The sequence below is a fragment of the Trichogramma pretiosum genome, unplaced genomic scaffold (assembly GCF_000599845.2).
Source record: "Trichogramma pretiosum strain Unisexual culture from Peru unplaced genomic scaffold, Tpre_2.0 scaffold106, whole genome shotgun sequence".
NCBI lineage: Eukaryota > Metazoa > Arthropoda > Insecta > Hymenoptera > Trichogrammatidae > Trichogramma > Trichogramma pretiosum.
Window position 1 is genome coordinate 79,514 of NW_019641619.1, and position 22,099 is coordinate 101,612.

At 36.1% G+C, this 22,099-nt stretch overlaps 2 protein-coding genes across 15 annotated transcripts in view; both read left to right on the top strand.

The window, feature by feature from the left end:
• LOC106657057 (hepatic leukemia factor-like) overlaps nucleotides 1-22,099 on the top strand; it is a 74,972-nt gene that overhangs the window by 23,044 nt on the left and 29,829 nt on the right. The window lies entirely within an intron of this gene.
• Nucleotides 4,556-14,983, top strand: LOC106657059. Of its 2 annotated transcripts, none has more exons than XM_014378328.2 (7): nucleotides 4,556-8,403; nucleotides 8,469-8,586; nucleotides 12,861-12,987; nucleotides 13,097-14,251; nucleotides 14,329-14,389; nucleotides 14,456-14,624; nucleotides 14,693-14,983. In XM_014378328.2, the coding sequence occupies exons 1-7, from the start codon at nucleotides 8,190-8,192 to the stop codon at nucleotides 14,820-14,822; spliced, it is 1,974 nt and encodes a 657-aa protein (XP_014233814.2). In that variant the 5' UTR covers nucleotides 4,556-8,189; the 3' UTR covers nucleotides 14,823-14,983. The 2 variants fall into 2 exon arrangements, with proteins under 2 accessions (XP_014233814.2, XP_023314544.1); XM_023458776.1 differs by lacking the exon at nucleotides 4,556-8,403 and adding an exon at nucleotides 8,707-8,877 and having other exon boundaries at nucleotides 8,494-8,586.

The window sequence follows — 22,099 nt, forward strand, 5'->3', positions numbered from 1 at the left end:
CGTATCTTCTCTCGCGCATTTTATTCTCTCTATCTCTATCCGCGACTATTAACGTACAAATACAAATATTATACGCGATATCCCATCCGCATGTCGCGCAGCTTTTGTAGTACAGTACATCAACGTCGATTGATCGTCACTCGCGAAGACGAAGAAACTCCGTTAGTTATAGCGCATAGTTTCGATCGCTGTCGTAGCTCCTTTTTTTTCTTTCTTTCTTAGCTTCTTCTTGGGTGCTTTTCTTTTTCGCTCTCGTGCGATCGTCGCGTTTGCAATTCCGTGCACGCACGAGAGCGCGCGACACTTAATACATACATACATATAGTTATTGCGCACTGTGTACGGCATGTGTATCGCACATGTGAGAGCGCATTAATTAACGCTATGTGTTATTGTACACCAACGAAAATGAAGAGAGAGAAAAAAAGCCCACGTGCAGTTTGGTAAAGCATTTCGAATTTTCACATCGACTTTTGTCATCGTGAACTCTTTATAACCCAAATTTATTCATCGTATAAAAGGCGATGAAAGCCGAGATGACGACCGATATTGCACTTTATCGCGACACATCATCATCATCATCATCATTGGCTTGTCAATATCTCTCGCATTATACATTTTATATTCATTATATATATATATATCCCCGGCTGCCTTATCGTCGCCTCGCGAGTCGTGTCATGTCGCGAGCCCCAGAGCCACGCCGTTGTATGCTACATAGTCTCACTTCACGCGCGCGCGCGCACGAGTTTGCCAAAAGCAAAAAAAAAATTTGTTTTTGATAATCATCGTACAATATTGTACCGTACGTGTCTCTCTTCTCTTTCTGTTGCCGATGGCTGCGCCCGCGACGGCCAAGACCGATCGTGCCAATGTGTGTAGAAATCAGCGCGGACAGATGTAGGCAAATAACGATTGACACATTACGTTATCGCCCGGCCCGTGTAATAATACTATAATATATTACTTAATGGGGACTGGAGCAGTTGTTCAAAATAATAAAAAAAATCGTGTGCATAGACGATTATCTATTCTAACGATTGTGTTCGGCTATTTTAAGAATTTCTCGTTCGAAATTCGGGTCACCACTTAGGATACTTTCTCCGTAGGTAAATATAATTTTTGGGCGCGAAGCCGTGACACGCAAATTTACAAAATTTAGCGCAACCAGAGCTACCTCGTTATAATAATTCACATTTGTGTATGTGTATGTCGATTAATTCGCTCGAGTCGATCATGCGCTACTAATCCGATTAATCCGCGTTTAAAAATCATCTGCTTGATTCAAGAAATTAATTTTTTTTTTTAATTTGCTCCGCATCTTAAGTATACACACGCGTGCGTGTGCTCATTTTAAAAGTCGAAGAAATCGTGCGGGCCCTATAATTACCTAATGTCTGATGACAAAAAAAAACATCGAAAAAGTAGAGTAATCACACACTTATTATAACGACCTTACTCTTTGACCAAGAAGAAGAGAAGAGCAGACTTTAGATTAGTCAAATATTTGAATTTGACAATATATGGTTGCGCGTGAAATTATTATTTCGTATGTATTAAATATTAAATGTCGATGTCAAAGTGTACTTTAAAATCTGGAATAAACCAGATAATCTCTTCTCTAACAAAAAAAATAATGAGAATAAAATATCGAGATAAATCATCTCAACCCATAAACAAAAAAGTAATAACATCAAAATTTTGTATATTCTGTATACAATATGATATATAGGCTGATGATAAGTGCTTAGGCGGCTTGTCACAGCTCTATATACAACCAGACTGTATGGCTTTTTTCTTCCCGAAGATTCTTTCGAAATTTTTTTTGTCACTTGTGTTTTTTTTTTTTTTTTCAAGTATATGCTCAAACACTTTATCTCGACCCCCCCTCGCGCGCCTGTTTACACACACTAGTATACCGTCTTTCCAAAAAAACTATAAGAAATCCCCGTAATCCTCCGTGCGGCGCACGACGAACTTGACCTCTGACCCTCGCGCGGTTTTAGTCCAAAAAATCACGGTCACGCACTAAACACACACGTATTTTTTGTATACACAGCGTTTAATCGACCTCTCTCCCAAAAAAAAAAAAAAAAAAAAAAAAAAAAAAAAAAAAAAAAAAAAAAAAACAATCGCAAGTTTTTTTTCGCGTCAAAAATCACGATCGCGATTATGTACTTTTAATCCATCGCGAGCTTTTACGAGTCTCTCTCTCTCTCGCGCGCCGCGGAAAAGTCTATCTCTTGTATAGCCGCCGCGCCGCCGTATACTTACACGGCTCTTTTTATCTAATCTTGCCCGTAGCGTGCGGCTCGGTCGAGCAAACTTTTTTTCTCTTTCATTCTTCATTCCGCATCGACTTCTCATTCTTTCTTTTTTTCTTTCTCGAAAAATATACATCGGTTTCTATATTTACGCGCCTATGTACATTGGATATCACGTATATACACGCGGTCGTGTGTACGTACGCACGAGAGATGCACGCGTATTGGCGCGTGCTTTTCGCAATTTTTTTTTCTCCATAATCGCGCGAGAGAGGAAGTTAAATCGACGCAACGTAAGACGAATTAGAATCCATGATCGGATTCAATGATCTTCGTTCGTCGTGAAGATGGAAGGAAAGGCTCGTCTCGGATCTTCTCCGCCCACCTTTCACCGATGAGAAATACACTGATCACTCGGTAACCGCACGAGTAACGTCTAACGCGCGATGCCCGACGTCCCGTAATGAGAGAATGAATGTACACGGCCAGAGATTGACTAAATACTGACGTATATATTACGGCATATTATTATGCTACGTGTATAATATAAGAAGCTGCAAGAAAGAAAAAGAGGCGTTAAATACACACAAACATGCACGAGAGCAACAGCAGCAGTAGTTTGTGGCGCTCGATTATATTTGACACGCGCGCGTGTCTAATTAATATACCGAGTAATTGTGTGAACTAGATGCTACACAAGCCTGTGGTTTTAAATTCTGTACCTAATTGCGGGCGGATTAATGAAAAATCGTTAATCGACTCCATATGTGTGACTTCGTCTTTTCAGTGGAACCACAAGCATTGTCCACGAGGAACCACATGCCTTTTGTTCCTCGACCACTAAATACAATGATATCTCTCGCCATATCATATGACACCTTTTTGTCACGCATCTAGTGGCTTCTTTTGTCTATTCGTCATTTTGAAAAGGAAAAAATTCTTGGAAACGCCCGCCTTCATTTTTTTTTTTTTGGATCTCTAACACGATACTCTCCGGTCAAGTCTTGATGTATACAATCGATCGCATACGGCTAAAAACTAACATAATAAAACGATTTTTTCTTATAAATTATCATATGCATATAATTTTACGTGCATACGATATGCAACCCGCTGCGTGCATGTGTAGCTTTTCCGAAAATCCTCTTTACGAAATCTCTTGTTTCCTGCGCCGATCCGCGCTGTTGTTTTTCTATATCTCGTTTTCTTTTTTCTTTTAAAAGGTTTCAACCTCGAGAACTCAACATACTCTCTCACACACACACACACACACTCGCAAGCGTACTTAATTCTTTTTCCTCGGCTACGTATATATGCGCGCATACATAATTATTTACAACAATATAAGAGCGCGTCTCTATTTTTACATTTTTTTTTTTCACTTTCGCACTGCTGCAACACGACGACGACGACGTTGACTATACGCATGCGTGTGCGATGCAATAGAGCGTCGTATTTTGCGAAAGTTTCGTCGCGAGTGCAAAACCACACCTGCATACTAATAGAGCGCTAGAGACAGAGAGAGAGAGAGAGAGGCTCTCTCGTTTGTGCAGCAATATAACGAAGCCGAGCCGCGCCGCGACGTTTCGATGACGACTCGGCATTGGAAAAAAGAAATGGAAAATTGCGCTATGCGATTAAATAATGAAGTGTATTCATATACACTCCAGTGGTACTGCAAAGTGTCTTTTTCGGTTTTTAATTTTCTATATTGGAAAACAATCGAAGGTTGATACCCGAGACGTTCGATTGACATCTCGAGAAAAAAAAGAAAGGCAGACAAGTCCACGAGAGGTGCACCTACGTCGTACGCATTTTCACTTATTAACACGCGCCTGCGCTGCGCTACATAGTGTACGAAACGCGTCTCCGAACGAGGCACACCTCTGGACTTGACAATTCAATGGCTCGGGCACCCGCGCACACACGCTCACATGGAAATGGCGCGCCGTTTATTCGTACTCTCGAGCTTTTTAATTATCTTCCTTTGCTGATTTTCTTCTCTGTCTTTCTCTGTCTTCCTTCCTTTTAATAAAAGTAATACATATAAACTCCAAAAATTACTTTCCATCTCGCTCGGCGCTTTTCTGCGCAAGATATCGAACTTGAGAGAGAGACAGAGAGAAAACGCGGCAATAATCGTCAGTTGTGTGCGTCGTGCAGACTACTTATTATTTATCGTCGCGTCAGTCTCCGTGCGTTTATAAGTGCACGCAGGCTAAAACCGGTCCGGTAAATTAATTTGGAAAAAAATCTCTTACTTCCACTTTCACCAAAAAAAAAAAAAAAAAAAATTAAAAGTAACAACAACGAGACAGCGGCGGCAACAATTAATACCGCGCGCACTCGAAGGCGCGCAATTAAACCGCCCAACCGATCATGCGCCGGGGGGAATTACGTAACTCGTTGGGAGAATCTTTCGTTCGGGATCGGATGCGCTTCGAAATTTCACGAAAAGTATATTATAAACTGTACCCGCGCGCATCGAGGCGTGTGTACACTGTAAAAAATAATTTTAAATTTCAAGTACTTTTAAAGGACATTGATACCTCAATATTCAAGTCGGTATACCTTAATGACCTATTAAGTGATATTTAATTTAAAGTTACAAGAAGTAACCAAAAAAAAAAATAATTTTTACATGAAAAATAAAGTACCAATATGAAAATTAATGCACTGGTACTTATAATAAAATTAAAGAAAATATACTGGATATTTATTTGACTAATACGTGGATTTTAAAGTAAAGGACTTTAAAACTACTGCATATTTTATGAAATTGAATTACAATACTTGCATTAAAAATAATGCAAAATACTTGAAAATTACAAAACTGTCGTGTATTCTAAACTCAGGCAAGTATATTGAAATTTCTACGTACTTTTACTGATATTTCAAGGTACGTATTGTAAAATAAATGCATAGTTAGATATCGCGAGTTAAAATACTCGCATTGAAAATAATGCAAAATACTTGAAAAATACAAAACCGTCGTGTATTCTAAACTCAGGCAAGCGTATTGAAATTTCCACGTACTTTTACTGATATTTCAAGGTACGTATTGTAAAATAAATGCGTAGTTGGATATCGCGAGTTTAAATACTTGCATTGAAAATAATGCAAAATACTTGAAAAATACGAAACCGTCGGGTATTCTAAACTCAGGCAAGCATATTGAAATTTCCACGTACTTTTACTGATATTTCAAGGTACGTATTGTAAAATAAATGCGTAGTTGGATATCGCGAGTTTAAATACTTGCATTGAAAATAATGCAAAATACTTGAAAAATACGAATCCGTCGGGTATTCTAAACTCAGGCAAGCATATTGAAATTTCGACGTACTTTTACTGATTTTTTGAAGTACGAACATAAAAATTATAGTAGCGTTTTAACTTGACTTGACTTGGGATAATCATCGGACATACGTGCACTTGGTTTATATAATCTATCGAATACAAATCAGAATTGTCCCGTGGAGGTAATATAATTCAAATAGCAGCATCGAACATCGTTATGTTCGCGCACGGAAATAGGTAAGTTATAAAATATAATCGTTCAATTTTATTTAAAGGTTATTAATAACGATAATTTTGTACTTTGGGTACTGTAAATGATCTACAAAACTTCTTTGAGTCTTATTCACACTGAAAAAATCCTACGACTGGACAAAAAATTTACCAATATCTTCAAATATTGGGTATTGAGCAAATAAATGTTGATACAGCAGTACAATTTTATTTGTCTGATTTCATCGAAAACATACCATTTCCAGGAAACCATTTTTTTGTATTTAAACATCCATTATAACCCAAAGAAATGAAAACCTTGCAAGCCTTCCTTACACGTTAAACAAAAAGCTTTTTATACTGCATATGTATACAAAAAGGTAATGCAAAAAGCTTATTATATTCTGCATAGGTATACAAAATAAAACTATTCATTGAAAATTCAAAAGTAATAGTATTGAAATCGATAAAGTAGATTGCCGAATAAGTATTATCGATATGAGCGCTACATCTTAGGCTCACTCTTAGGCATTAAAAACATTATGATAGTTCACCGTTCACGTGTAAAAGAGCTTATAGATAGCAAGTGCAGATGTTTAATCATTTTTAATTGTTATTATTAATTGTGCATGCTGCAGCCTACCTGTATCTGAAAGATACGTACGGAATATACAATTTCTTTACCTGATCAAAGGAATCAAAGGAATTATAAAACAAATACCGCCTTATTTAAGAGGCTAAACGTATATGCGTAACTATAACCTTAATTGGACATTTGGACGGTATTGCATCAGTTTTACAATGTACTTAAGTGAGTTATCAACTTTGTACGATTGATTGAAAAACCATTACAGAGTTACAGGCCTTTCAAAGAGTTGACTCCGAGATATAAGAGAAAAAATGTATAAGCGTTGCCTGCTGCGTTACAGAATTATCCTTGTATCGACGTAAAAAGTTTAACATTAGAAAATGTACGATTCCCAGGATAGAACTTTACCCATCGAGTACGTTCTGAATAAACATAAATTCCAAAAAATATCGATGACAGTATCAAGCATATTATTAAAACAATAGTTCATTGCACGTCTTGAAACTTTTTATAAGAAAGTCATTTCAGCAATACGTTCAAACTTCAACAAGTAAAGCACTTCAAAAATATATGCAACTTGCTATTATAACCTCTAGTAAAAAATGTAGAAAATATTGCTTCAGTTTTCATATGACTTGTGATAATCCTTAAATATTCTGAGTATGATAAAATATTTTGAGTGCAATGGTGCCTTATCTTGACTAATATCAAGTTGACACATTCTTAGATTTCGAATTTGATTTGAACGTGTTAAGCTTGTCAATAGCCTGTAGAGACAAGTATATATATATATCTTGAATTTGTGAATGAATCATTAGGACCTTTCTTCTTCGCAACTGAGTTTATCTGTTGGGTGAGCCTGGAGTATTTGTTATTGTATGCAATTATTCAACGACGTACATCCGACTCCTTGGCCTTAAGTTTCCAGTGATAGACAAATATAGCATATTCCCATAATATCAAAAAAAATTCTAAGTTCCAGTATACGAATCTCTCTATTAAGATAACAGCTTCACAACAATCCATTTGAATAAATTAGATACTTTTATAACTACAATGTATTTTGAAGTTGTTTTTTTTTTTTATGCTGGAGTATCATCATTTATTTTCAAGAAAAAACTTGTATATTAAAAAATATTATCCAGTAAGCAAAATTTGTGAATAACAAACAACTTCAACAAGTGAAGCACTTCAGAAATTTCAGTATCCTATTATTTTACTTGAAAATCTTGAAAAATTACAGAGAATATTGCAACAGATTCCATGCGACTTGTGATAATTCCTAAATATTCTGACTATTATAAAATATTTTGAGTACAATGATGTCTTATCTTGACTCATATTAGATTGAGACATTCTTAGATTTCAAATTTGATTTGAATTTGTTAAACTTGTTAGTAGCCTATGGAGACAAATAAATATATGTATATCTAGAATCTGTGAATGAAGAATTAGGACCTTTCTTTTCTTAACAGCTGGATTTATCTGTCGGGTGAGCCTGAAGCATTTGTTATTGTATACAATTACTTGACTTGAAAATCATGAAAAACCAGCTTAGGAGCAGTTGAAGACAGCTTTTATACACAGTCCAAAAAAACGGATTTTTTGTGTATCATATCAGATTGCACTTATCTGGAGATTTTAGTAGTAGTCAAGTGCTGCAAATTTTAACATTATATAAAGTAAAACAAAACATTTATAAGCCTGCTGTTGACGTGAAGGTAAAATTTGTAGATATTGTAAACTTGTGTGTGACGTTTACGCCAGTGTGTTTGTAGTACTACATAATTTTTAACGAAGATAAAGATTTGTGAAAACTATAAACCATGTGTAATTTAAAAACAATCAAATGCAGTGAGTGCAAGTTTTTATATCATGAGCTGCAAAAAAATATTTGGATTTTTAGAATTATTACAATCATGAAAACTAAAATGATATTGAAATATCACTTGGCCGTTTTAAATTTTTTCATCCGACTTACAAATACTTCTTGGTTCTTGTACGGCTTAGATTTACAAAGCATAAATTTGGATAAAATAGGTAAGATACATATATGTGTTCATATTTATTTAAAGGTTATTAATAACAATAATTTCGTACTTTAGGTATTGCATCTGATCTACGAAACTTCTTTGAGTCTTATTCAAACCCAAAAAAGCATATAAACGGACAAAAAATTGACCAATATCCTCAAGTTTTGCAAATAAATGTGGACGCATATCGGTAAGTTAAATTGTTTTTTAAACTTATTCAAAATTGGCGGTCGCAGCGCCACCAGTTACTTGATATCGGGTTAGTTTTTCAAAGTACGCTCTTTACCGCGCGGTGTAAATTGGCTTGTAGGCTTACCGCCTAATCGTCGTCATTTGCGACTAGTCACTGCGTCGAGTAGGACCTTTCGTCAAAACTTCCACTTCACCGTTCGCCCTGTACCACAGTGATTGAATTTGAGTGCCAATTCATAATCAAGACGACCAATTTACGCCTCTAAACGAGATTTTTAATACCCTTCATGTAAGTTTAACACAATTACTATGAGACATTCAATGTTTTTACAAAAAATTTCTTAACAAAATTAACTCGGGTTTTCTTCGTCCATTTTTTTGCGTTTATAACGTTGCCTTCTTTTTCTGTTCCTCTTTGTCTCTCTCATCCTCTTCCTTAATTCTCGGAAATCCCACATTGTTGTTACTTTTGTTTTTTACTTCTTCAAACGCGTACTCGCACATCTAATTACATCTCGAGATATAATATTTGTATACGTTGAAGTTCGAAGTAATAGTTTAGCGCGGTGAGTTGATCTTTGAACGGTTACACACGTTTAATGAAATTTATACATTATTTGCATGAGCATCGCCGTCTTTGCATCGAGCTGTAGCACGCGTCAACTTGCACCCGGAATTTAGTTCTCGTTTAGCTACTTCTCGTAAATTTGAAATCATCGACTCGTTCGAACTGATTCGCCTTTGTTACTCGCTCGGGTCTCAACTGCCGCGAACGTAGACATGCAGCGCGTTCGACTTGTCGTAACTGCCTATTTCGAAGACCGAAACGAGTAGGTGTACGCCGACCATCTCAATTTTTTGTATACGTTGAAGTTCGAAGTAATTGTTTAGCACGGTTAGTTGATATTTGATCGGTTACACATGTTTAATGAAATTTATACATTATTTGCATGAGCATCGCCGTCTTTGCATCGAGCTGTAACACGCGTCAACTTGCACCCGGAATTTAGTTCTCGTTTAGCTTCTTCTCGTAAATTCGAAATCATCGACTCGTTCGAACTGATTCGCCTTTGTTACTCGCTCGGGTCTCGACTGCTGCGAACGTAGACAGGCAGCGCGTTCGACTTGTCGTAACTGCCTATTTCGAAGATCGGTCTACGCCGAACATCGCTATTTTTTGTACAAGCTGAAAATATCGTAATACTTTGTCTCAACCGGCATTATAAATATTAAGCGTAGCATCTCGATTTTAAACACGCGAGCTCAACCAGCCGCCTCGTTTGGTATTTCCAACAATTTTTTAAAAATTTTAACATTTGTCATGTTTGCCCTTTGTCATGTTTAATAACTAAAAAGACGTATGAGCAGAGTAATATTAGTCCACCCATGAAAAAATTTCATTTCGATTGTTTCAGAACAATGTTTTATTGCGCATTTTGCCCTTACGTCACTAATCGTCTACAGTCTTATAAACTTCACCAAAAGAATCATAGAAACATAACTGAATTATTTTATTGCGGATATAAAAAGTGCTCAAAAACGTTTAAAGTAGAGAATTATATCATTCATCATTTACAAAGTGTTCATAATTTCGAATCGCAAGGTTTCTTTCACGCAAAAGTTAAAAATACATCTAATGATAGTGGAAAATACATTTGTACGGTTGCTTTATGCCGTAAGGAAATAGATGATCATTGTTCGTTGATTAAACATTTGAAACACCATTTGAATAAGAAGCAAGAGGTGACTTGCCCGTATCAAAATTGTAAAAAGGCTTATGAAAATTTGTCGTCTTTTACTAGTCACTTGTCACGGTATCATAAGACAGATATGGAAATTCTCGATTTTCCTATAAGTTCAAATGCGTCAAAAAATCATGATTGTATAAATTCGCTTGAAGAATCTGTTAGTACGACCTTGGACGAAAATCCTGTTGAAAATATTTATGAATCTTGCGAGACAGAACAGGCAGATTTAAGTATTGATTGTACGTCCGATAATGACGACGAATCAAATGCAATTGTTATAAATTTTGCAATATTTCTATTGAAATTAGAGTCTGAATTGATTATCCCAATATCCACGATAAACTATATAGTGAACGAAATCAATCATATAAATACTGACTGTTTGTACGCGTCGAAAAAGAAATTGCATGATTCTCTCTCATCTCAAAATATAAGTTCGGATAAAATCGATGCAATAATTCAGGATTTTTTTGATAAAGATTCGTGGAGTAAAAATGTTGAAGAATTATTAACTGACTATAAGAGAAAAAAATACTTCAAAAATAAATTTAACTATGTTCATCCACAATATTTACCCATTGATGAAAAAAAAAAGACATATTATGTTTATGTACCGATAATTGAAACTTTAAAAAATTTTTTCAAGGATAAATCACTCGGAAACGATTTTACCCTTAAAGTCGAGTCAAATAACGATGACGTTTTGCGTGATTTTACTGACGGTATTGCTTATAAAACAAACGAATTTTTTCAAACAAATCCCGAATCATTCAAAATAATTTTGTATGAAGACGCTTTTGAAGTTGTAAACCCAATTGGATATGCGAAAAAAAAATACAAACTACAAGGCATTTACATGATTCTCGGTAATGTGCCCTATTATTTACGAACACATGTAAAATCTATGAAATTAGTCGCTCTGTGCAAAGAGAAGAATTTTGATCCTAATGTCGTTTACGGAAGAATCGTACAAGATATAAAACTTATTGAGGAAAACGGACTAAAAATTGATGATAAAATAATAAAAGGCTCACTTAATTTTATATGTGGCGACAACTTGGGAAGCCATAGTTTGGGTGGATTTGTAGAAAATTTTTCTAAATCTAATTATATGTGTCGATTTTGTCCAATTTTAAGAAAAGATTTCCTAGCAGAAAATGGTCATTGTTTATTATTAGAATTGCGAACGCCAGAATCATATAACAAAGACGTTGCATTGATTGGAAAAAAAAACGATCATAAAGGCATAAAGTTTAATTCAATATTTAATCAATTAAAATATTACCATGTTTGTGCTCCTGGACTGCCACCTTGCATTGGACATGACTTATTTGAAGGTGTTATTGCTTATGACTTACTTTTAATGATTAATTATTTTGTGAATGATGTAAGCTGGTTCACTTTTGAGAAACTGAATTTGAGCATACAAAAGTTTCAATATTCCATCGAAGATGTCCGAGACAAACCTTGTATTTTAACACCCAATAGTCAACGAATACCGGGGGGAGCTTGCCAAGTATGGTCTTTTTTTCGACTTTTCGTTTTTTTAATTAAAGATTACATACAAGATGTAGACGATGAAGTATTCAAATGCTATATATTATTAAAGGAACTAGTTGATATTATATGTTCACCGGTGATTCATAAATCATATTTACCTTACTTACAACGAATCATATCGAGCTATATCTCTTCAAGAAAACTTTTATTTCCTAAGGTTCCGCTCAGACCGAAACACCATTACTTAAACCACTGTCCAGAGCTTATTTTATATTTTGGGCCGCTGATAAAAGTGTGGACTTTACGTTTCGAGAGCAAACATGGTTATTTCAAAAATATAATACGACATAGTAAAAATTTCAAAAATATTGAAAAAACGTTAAGCGAAAAACATGAACTTCTGCAATGTTACGTTCGTTTAGGTAGTGATAAGAGAATAGACATTGAATTCGTTAAAATTCAAAGCTTTGAAATTGAGTTATACAACAGTAAAATTAAAAAATCTTTAAATATATTTCCTGATTTACAAAATGTGTACCAATGTGATCAAATTATATGCAAAGGAACGGAATATAAAAAAGGATATGTTTTGCCTATAAGTCAAGAAGGCTATCGCTATAAAGTAAAATTAGGAAGAATATGTATGCTATTTAATTATAAAGATTTACCTTATATACTGTTCGAAATAATGAAAAATGATTATATACCGTTTCTTGATGCATATAAAGTTTCTATAGTTATGGATTATGAATGTATTCCATTAAATGATCTATTGTATCATAAGCCACTGTTTGTGTACAATCTGGGTGATATGCTTTGTGTTAAATTAAGTTATGCTATGATTGCCAAACCTAGTGTCAACTCCACTTTGTAACCACGTCTAATGACTTTATCATAAGCGTTGACTTTTCAATAAAAAGAATTATTAAGTTCTCTATCTAAAACTTTTGTTTAAAAATTTTATTTGAATACAATTTTAAGATAATAATTATTTTTCTTAACAATGATTGTTTATTTTCACTAGAATGGGTCGTCTTTATACAATAGAACATCCTGGAAAATCAAGAGTTATGATCAAAGCTGACAGCATTGAAGGAATAAAGTCTGCAGCGATTGAAAAATTCAAACTGTCTGGAGAAAAATCATATAAGGTAATTTAATTATAGTTTATAGTTCATTTTTTTCACAATTTCATGTTTGCTCTCAGGTATTGCCTAATATAGTTATATACTTCAATAAAATTTATATTTTTTTTTCTAGCTGTTATTAATGCCGGACCATATTGAAATGGACGATGATGAAATTTTGTTCGAATATACCATGCAACAAGGAAACACAGCAATTGTCTTTCGTGTTGTCGATGCGGAGTTTAATATTGAAAATAACTCTGAAAAAGAAAATGATGCAAAAGAAAACAACAAAAATGATGAAAATGCATTAGTTCCCATGGTGCCAAATAACGGGGATGTCCGGAATGAATTAGTTCCCAGGGTGCGAGATAACGAGGGGGCCCAAAATCCTCCCATTGTAAGCGTCAAAGAGGGTATATGGGATAAAATTCCAGGAGATATCTTAAATGATTTAAATGCAGGAAGAAATTTGAGAGATGGAGATAGAAATGTCGTTTTGTGCTTGGTCAGAGATTATATGTACTATGGTATTAAAGATTGTCGTAGGAGTAAAGCTATGGAACTTGCACAAATGTTATGCGCCAAATATCCTGCTTCATTCTCTGCCACAGTTGGCACAAGTAAGCAAACATTTGGAAACGGTTATGAAGACACATTTGATTCATTGTACAATAAGGTCATGTATAAGAAATGGTCTGATGAACAAGAAAAAAAGCGCACTCGAAATTCAAATGAATCCTCTGACTCGGAAGAAGAACAAGTGATAAAGAAAAAACAAAAAATTACAAAGTTTGACGTCTACGGTTGCGAAGAATATGCACCACCGTTACCAGAGGCAGAGACCCTTGATACTCAAGAAACAACGAGATTGCAGTTACTAGATCAATATAAATTGGAAAATACAGAAAATGTTGATGAAATGATGATGAAATGTTATCCGACTATCCGAATGAAACTGAACGAAAAACCGGATTTACTCGACATTGAAAAAGATTGGCCATTTCTACAAACTCCTGAATTCTTTTTGCAACACTGCAATAGATTACTCGGCAAAAATGTCGTCAACACCTGGACTACTTCATTACAAAAAAAATGTTCAGGAATTAATGACTTTATGAGACAATGTAAAAGTATGAAAAAAAAAGAAACTTTCAAGAAAGTCAGGAAAGAATTCAAGGCAGCTTCTGAAACTAGAAGAGATCAGATACCCACTTCAATAGGGGCAATATTATCAGTTATAATATATTTTTCGGAAGATGAGAAACTTCTTTACAAGATATTGAGTGTAAGTGAAGTTATTTCTTTAAAATATTGCTTTTCTTTGTAAATAATAATTTTTTTAATGAAATACTTTTATTTCAGAATGCAGGTGAATCCTCCGACGATTCTGATATATCGCCGTATCCTTTTCTTGAAGTACAAGGTAAAAAATTATTAAAATGTATGATTTTGCTCGTGATCAATTAACTCAAAATGAATTTTTTTTCAGGTGATTCTCTGTATGATGAATTAGCCGTGAGCACAGTAATAATTGATGGGAAGTACAAAATAAAAACTAATGACGTCGTTGAAGGTCTGCTAATAACTTTCTTGGCCTATTATGTCTATGGAATTATGTACCCCTCGGGCTTGGCTAAAACATTGGAATTTATTCAGAGGTATAAAAAACTTTTATTTGACGGTTTAAAAAATATAGTCGTTTCTAATTTATATTATTTATTTATAGATTATTCATGGATATCAATCCGACTGAAGGAAGTAAATTTCAATATAAAAAAAAGAAAAACTTCAATGCAGGCGTTCGTAAATTGTCAAATCTACTTGACGAGTTTACCGAAAATTTCACTTTGACTTAAGCTTCAGATTTATTTACAGCTCTGTCATTTTTTTTTTAAAAGTTACCAAATTTTAAAACACGTTTGAATATTTAGTTTTTTTGTCATGTTCTCATTATAAGATGAGTCTCTAATCTCTATTATCTATGTCACAATATTTCAGTTTCAAAAATAAATATACTTTTTAAAGATAAATTTTTGGATTTTAAGCTTTTTTCCTTACATATAGTTCACACCTAAGTGAATGCATATATGCTATGCTTTTTACAAAAATATAATTTTTAATAGGAATTGTTGGAATATCATCTGCAGGCTTTAAAATTCAAAATTGTATGTTTGAAATGAAAGTAATGCTAGGAATGACTGAAATCAAGGGGAATTAATAATTTCGTTAAAATATATTGATTTTAAAGTGCCTTATTGAAATGTAGCATCAAGAGATGCCTTTTAACTTCAATACTAGTAATTTTAAACAGTCACGATAAACATTAATATTACTGCATTATATTTGAAATTACATTAAAATAGGAATGATTCAAAATTAATTTTCATTCATTAAAATACCGATAAATTACATCAACTTTAAAGTTACGTACTTGAATTTTGGAAAGAGGAAGTGTCTTTTGATTTTCATGCGGGTACCTTGAAATATTTACAATGAACATAAATATTACGTTATTGAATTTGAAATTATACTTGAATGTGAATGCTTTAAAATTAATTTACATTAATCAAAATTCCGATAAATTATATGAACTTTAAAGTCATGTACTTGAATTTTGGAAAGAGGAAGTGTGCTTCAATTTTCATGCGGGTACCGTAAAATATTTAGGACAAACATAAATATTACGGCATGTATTTGAAATTATACTCAAATGTGAATGCTTTAAAATTAATTTTCATTTACCAAAATTCCGATAAAGTATATGAACTTTGAAGTCACGTACTTGAATTTTGGAAAGAGGAAGTGTGCTTTAATTTTCATGCGGGTACCGTAAAATATTTACGACAAACATAAATATTACGGTATTGTATTTGAAGTTATATTCAAATACGAATGTTTTAAAATCAATCTTCATGGCGTAATATGTCAGTAATGTGCATTAATTTTAAGGTCCTTTACTTTAATCCCAAAATCAAGATTACTGTTGTAATTTTCTAGTATATGTATGAATATTCATTCGCAGGTAGTACAATTCAAGATGTACTTGAATTCACCATTAAAGTACGTGTTTGATAAATGCTTCAATGATTTTACTTGAATTTTCATTGAGAAAATTTTTACAGTGTACATTCGGTGTATTTAATATATCTTTTTATTTTCTTTATTTTTTCTTTTCAACGGTGTAATTAATCGCGTTTTATTTTTAGTTTATACACTTTTGCGTGGCGTTATCTTTTTTGCGTCTCCGCGGTATAAATTCGATCGTGTTTAGAATCAAGCTCGGCACGCAATATATGTTGTACACAGGTCTCGATTGTGCATCGAGGTACATTACGTAATCGGAAATCGGTATGTAAAAGTGTAACGACGATTAAAGAAAAAAAAAAAAAAAAGAAAAATTCCTGTAGTACCGCGATTATATTGGCATATATGTATAATGGATTAAATTCAACTTTATATACACGATGTTCGGTTGCCGATTTTTTTCCACTCGTCGAAACATGTTCCAAGTTCGCGCTGAATATCATAAGGGAAGTATGTGTGTGTGTGTGTGTGTGTGTGTGTGTGGGACGTATGTGTATGTATGTGTTAAGGAACTTTCTCCTGTGGCGGCGGCGGCAGAGCTCCGCGCAGCGAGCAAGACATGCCTTCCGGGTGCAGTGTACACGCACAGTTTTCCATGCACCGCAGCTCGCTTCTCTCTCTCCTTTCTCTCCCTCTCTCTCTACCTCATGCTTTTAAGCGCGGCCAAAATCAACCATCACCACCACCACCAACATTAACAAAAACCACCACCACCACTGTGTTAAAAAGACCGCTCCTTTCGCTAGAGTCTCTGTGTAGTGTGTTCCGCGCCGATTTCCGCGTATAATATTGTATGTGTAAGTTGCATCGCCCTGTCTGCGCAGCGCGAGGATATTTTAGAAAGGGAAATTGCAACGAGCTCTGTGTTCAACTGCAGCACGTGTAAAAGTATAAACTCTCTTACTCTCTCTCTCTCTCTCTCTCTCTCTCTCTCTCACTCTTACTCTTGCGCGCGATATCTTTGATAGACGTTCTCAATTAAAATTCGGTGTGATCTTTTATTTATTTCATATTATTTTATTCCATTTTCTTTTCCCCGTTGTGCCTTCGTACCCACTTATCGCACTCGCAGCCATCTCGGTATGTAATTAAGCTGCAGCCTATGCTGCTGCACGCGTATATAATCTTCGCAAAAGATCCACCTTATTACCGAGTGCCATAATAAATAGACAGTCAATGGCCTGTTGGTGCAGTGGCGCGGCGCACGCAATAGCGAAAAATCAACACACACACACACACACACACACACACACACACACACACACACACACACTGTAGTATAAAAGCCTAACGATCTATCTCTCTCGCTCTCGAATGTGTCTACGACTCTGTAGCGGAGATCGCGCGACGTGCCACAAGGAGAGAGAGAAAAGTTAACGATGTTACTGCAGCGCGACGTATGTCTGCTGCTCGTTGTAATGTAGAAAGTGAAGTAACTCCGCGAGTATTAGCGCGTGTGCACTTACACGCGTTAACACGGATACATATACACAGACACAGACGTGCAGCGAGAGAGATGATCGCGATGCTGCCATGCTCGCGAATCGTATTCTATATATATATACACGAATTTTATACGATATACTTGGAGGCAATAAAATGCGCGAAAATTGCTGTTATATTGTTTTTTACCGTCGAATCAAATATGTATGTGTTTGTCTGCGAGCGATATAATTTTATTATATCGCGAGGCGCGCGCGCGTTTCGTTAATACCCGCGCCGCGATGTATAAAAAAAAAAAAGAATAATAAAATACATTTTATGTAGCGTTATAATATAGTGTATATGAGAGCTAGCTCGAGAGAGAGATAGAGATGCCTTTTGATTTTGCGAGAAACGGCGCGATATAATTGCCTTCTTTTACAACCTGTTAGTTGTTGGAAAAGCAGTAGTTGCGATTTTTCACGCGAAGAGCTGCTGCCTCGCTCGCTATATGTTCGAATAACAAATGCGGCAAAAAGCGAAAAAAAGCTGCTTCATTTTCTTACTCTTCATAGCTGCGAGCGTAAAATACTTTTTTTGAAAACCCGCGGGTTATACCGAATTCAAAAATGTTATGGAAAAATGAATGATAATTCTGAAAAATTGTACGTAATTTTGAATTGCTGATTTTAATGTTTTTCCCTCTTTTTTTGTCGTGTTTCAGGTAAGCCTTATGTTCCTTGTCACTCTCTTGATATAAGTCGACAAAAAATAGTAAGTCATGCTAGCGCTAATAATAATGAAAAAAAAAAAGACGACGAAGGAGAGCTAGAGAGAGAGAATGAAAAATGAATTCTATCTCTCTCTCCTTTTCTGCTGCGGATATCGCTTCAATGAGTCAAGAAAATACACACATACACACGCTGTATTGTTTGTAACAATTATATTTACATGTGATCACGTGGCGCCCAACTATATATAATATATACGGACGGCGCATCGCTGCTTCTTCTTCTTCTTCTTCTCGGGCGCACACGTGCATGTAGTACATAGCATACACACTGCACAAGCAGAAGACACACACATCGAGCTGTGCGGCTCTATGGTAGTGGTAATATTTTTCGCGCGTCATCTCGCGCACGTGTACCTACACGCATGCGATTTTCTGCACTGTACACTGTGCACTGCGCGGCGTACATCGCATAGTACATATGTACACACACACGCGCACACACACAAGCGAGAAAAGAACCGGTCCGTTGCAAACGGCCTCGAGGAAAAAAAAAATAGACTCGCGCGCGAGAAGGCGGAAGCTTTGTGTGTTGGCTCTCTGGCATATATATAAATATAGTACGTCTGTGTGTGTGTGTGTGTGTATATATGCACTTACGGTAAAAAAAGAATACCGATTGATTATAGCTGCTTTTCCAGTTCGCGCATATATATACATGTGCATCTATACGCGCGTGCTCGTGTATCGTACGTGGGATGGAAAATTGGCAATGCCGCGGCTCTAGCTATATTATTAGGCATTAGCAGTCGGCTAGCTAGATATAGGCTCTCTCACGCGCCGATGAGTTTGGAGTTTTTTTTTCTTCGTTTCGTCGATTTATCATAAAAATTATAACGCGATCGCGAGTTGCGGGTTTTTTTTTCTTTATCAATTTAGCCGAACGATTAAAAAATAGCGAGCGAAAGGATTTTTCAATATTAGATCAACCTAATATACATACATGAAACGCGATAATAATTAGAGTACGGTGCGTGTGTGTAATTGAACATTATATATATACCGTCGATACACACGCGTCGATTATAACTAATTCTACTGCACACACACGTATAGCGGCGATCGGTGCAGCTACTGCTGTTGCTGCTGCTGCTGCTGCTGCGGCAAGGTCTATTCGCGCATTGGCTCTATAGTAACACAACTCGACTCGCGAGTGATTATTATGCGCTTCCTCGTCACAAGAGGAGCTGAACACACATCGATATGCTAGTCAACATTATTATGTCGCTTGTAATATAGGAGGTAGTAAGCTGGTCTCGCGAGGCGTCTTTGTCGACTCGCGAATCGCCGTGCATAAATAACCGATTGATCTTATAATTCTTTTTTTTTTCTCTTCTCCTTTTTTTTCCTTTGTAACCGATCTCCGGCGCGGTGCACGCATATACTTTTGATTTTATCGTCTTGGAGAGAGAGAGAAAAATAAATATTATGTTACTCGCGCGATTCAACTCGCCCACTCCACGTGTACACAAATAAATAAATAAATAAAAAAAATTAAACAAAAATATTTACGTAAGCCTCGCGAAAAGTGGTCGCCGCGTGCATATACTACACGGGTAAATATTTCGCTTACGCACTTACATCTATCTATATCTGCGTTAACTCTCGCGTGTAAAACGGTTTAGGAGAGATTTGATTGAAAAGTAAGCTAAAACGCGAAAATTACACGACGCGCGCGGCGCAGCTGGAGAATTACTCGGGCTTCGCGAGTGTATGTATATGCAGTGTCCGAAAGGATAAGACTTCCTGCTCGCTGGAAAATATCTCGTTCTTCCTGCTCGCGTGTGTACACGCGTACAATAAGCGCGGCTATAAGCGCTTTATTAGTGTATATATATACGTATAGCTTTTTTGCGCACACGTCGAGCTTTCGTTGGTTAACTATATATCCAATATACGAGTGCGCTCGTTTACGAGAAATTAATTGCCGCACTGTACGATCGCTGAATAGACCGTAAAAAAAAAAAAAATAAATAAAATATGATGTTTTTCCACACTATAACATCTGGGTGGCAAATTAATTATTTAATTCAAAGACTCGTCTTCGTATCTCTCGTTTCTTCTTCAAAGCTAGTGTACTCACGCACACCGCAGTGAATGGGCAATTAATCCTAGTCACCCGAAAATAAAAGGATAAAAGCTCGCTGGCGGCGCTGCGTAAACGCGTAATAATAATTGCAAAGAATAGCACAGCTGTATAGTTTAATAAACTTCCGAGCTCCAAGAGATAAGACAAGGCAAAGGCCCCAGTGCAGCGACTGACTTTTTCTCACACGCGCAGTCAGGCAGGCACACAAGCGTTGAGTCTCTCCTTCTCTCTCTCTCTCGGGCTCTCGATCGCTGTGTTTTACAAGTAGGAAGTCACGGTGTGGCATGAAACGAAGAGTTCGCGCTTTCACTTTCGCTGCCTGCCTGCTGCACTATAAAAGCGCGTTTACTTTTCGCGCTCGCTCGCGAGCAAATGCTCGTGGCTTCAACTTTTTTTTCCCCGATTCTTTTTTTCTCTCTTTCCTCTTTCTCTCTTTCTTTTCTCGCTGTGTCGTCGTAGTCGTCGTTGGACGTTCCTTCCTACTTTACGGTATATATCGTATAAATGCGGCAGTAAAGTATTATTTTGTAGGCATGCATTCGAGGCGCATCACGCGCAGCGGACTAATTATTTGTTAAGTCGAGCGCGCGCGAATTAATTACGCAACTTTTAACGAGCGAGTTGTTGCATTGTTATAGTTCCGATTTTCTTTGAAGAATTTCAACTTTAATGAATTTATTATCACGGCGAGCTTCGGGCGAGTGCCCGGACTGCTGCAACTTTCATTACCGAAATTCGCTGTTACATTTTAGTTGCGTATCATGGGCGCGCGGTTGACACGTTTTATCACCGCGAAAATTTTTCTTTCACTTTCGTTCGCAATTTCGCTCTCTTTATTTACTTTTTTTTCAACTTAACTTTTCGTGTAATATGGTTTTTTTCCTTCCTTCCTTTTTAAATTTTTTTTTCTTTTTCATTTATCAATTGATCGCGCCGAGAGAGGCGAAAGTCGAATAATATTCGAGCTGGGCCCACATGCGAGAAAGTTGCGTGCGCGGTGTGCTGCGCGTGAAGCGCGCGATCGCCTTCTCCGTGTTGCGCCTCGTTTTGGGCCTGCCGTTGCATTTCATCGTGTACTTTTTGGGCAATGTGCGATATATAATGCACCAGATGCACTTATTCGGTGAAAAGCTCGCGACGACGATCGCGATCGCAGCGTGAGAAGCCAAGAGCGTGCGAATTATTCATTTTGACAAAATTTATATTGTATCTCGCCGCGCACATTATCTTTTTGAGGCACGACGAATTCAAAGAGTAATAAAAATTTTTAAAATACAAATTGTTGCGCATTAATACGCGACGACTGATTTTTCTATAAAGACAAATAGGTTTGGCGATCGCAACTGTGATTCGACGTATTAAAACGATCGTCTCGGCACATCTGTTCAAATTAAATCGAATTAATTTTCCATGGTACATTACGGGTGTTGACAGTGAGAAATTAAACACTGGCTCGTGGCACGGATGGTGCGTACGGTTGGCCTATTTGCCGACGTTCAATTCTGGAAGCTAAAAAATTAACTTTATCTAATTTCCTCGGAATTGTTTGGATTCTTTTTCTACTATCCCATACCAGATTTGCAAAATTGATAATACAATACATCGGTATTTGTTCATTTGCATGTTGGAAATTTTATTTTATTTTTTACGTTCTGATTTCGTTTTTCCAAGCAAGATACCAAATATTGACTTGTAATAAAAAATACAGGTGCCTAAATTTCTCGGTAGAGTTCTAATCTCATTCTTCG

Excerpts from the sequence above, each read along its gene's own strand:
- LOC106657059 (XM_014378328.2), top strand. The coding sequence starts at position 8,190 with ATGTGTAATTTAAAAACAATCAAATGCAGTGAGTGCAAGTTTTTATAT. Across the intron at positions 8,404-8,468 it reads CATAAATTTGGATAAAATAG|GTATTGCATCTGATCTACGA; the intron begins GTAAGATACATA and ends TTCGTACTTTAG. Across the intron at positions 14,252-14,328 it reads TTCTTTACAAGATATTGAGT|AATGCAGGTGAATCCTCCGA; the intron begins GTAAGTGAAGTT and ends CTTTTATTTCAG.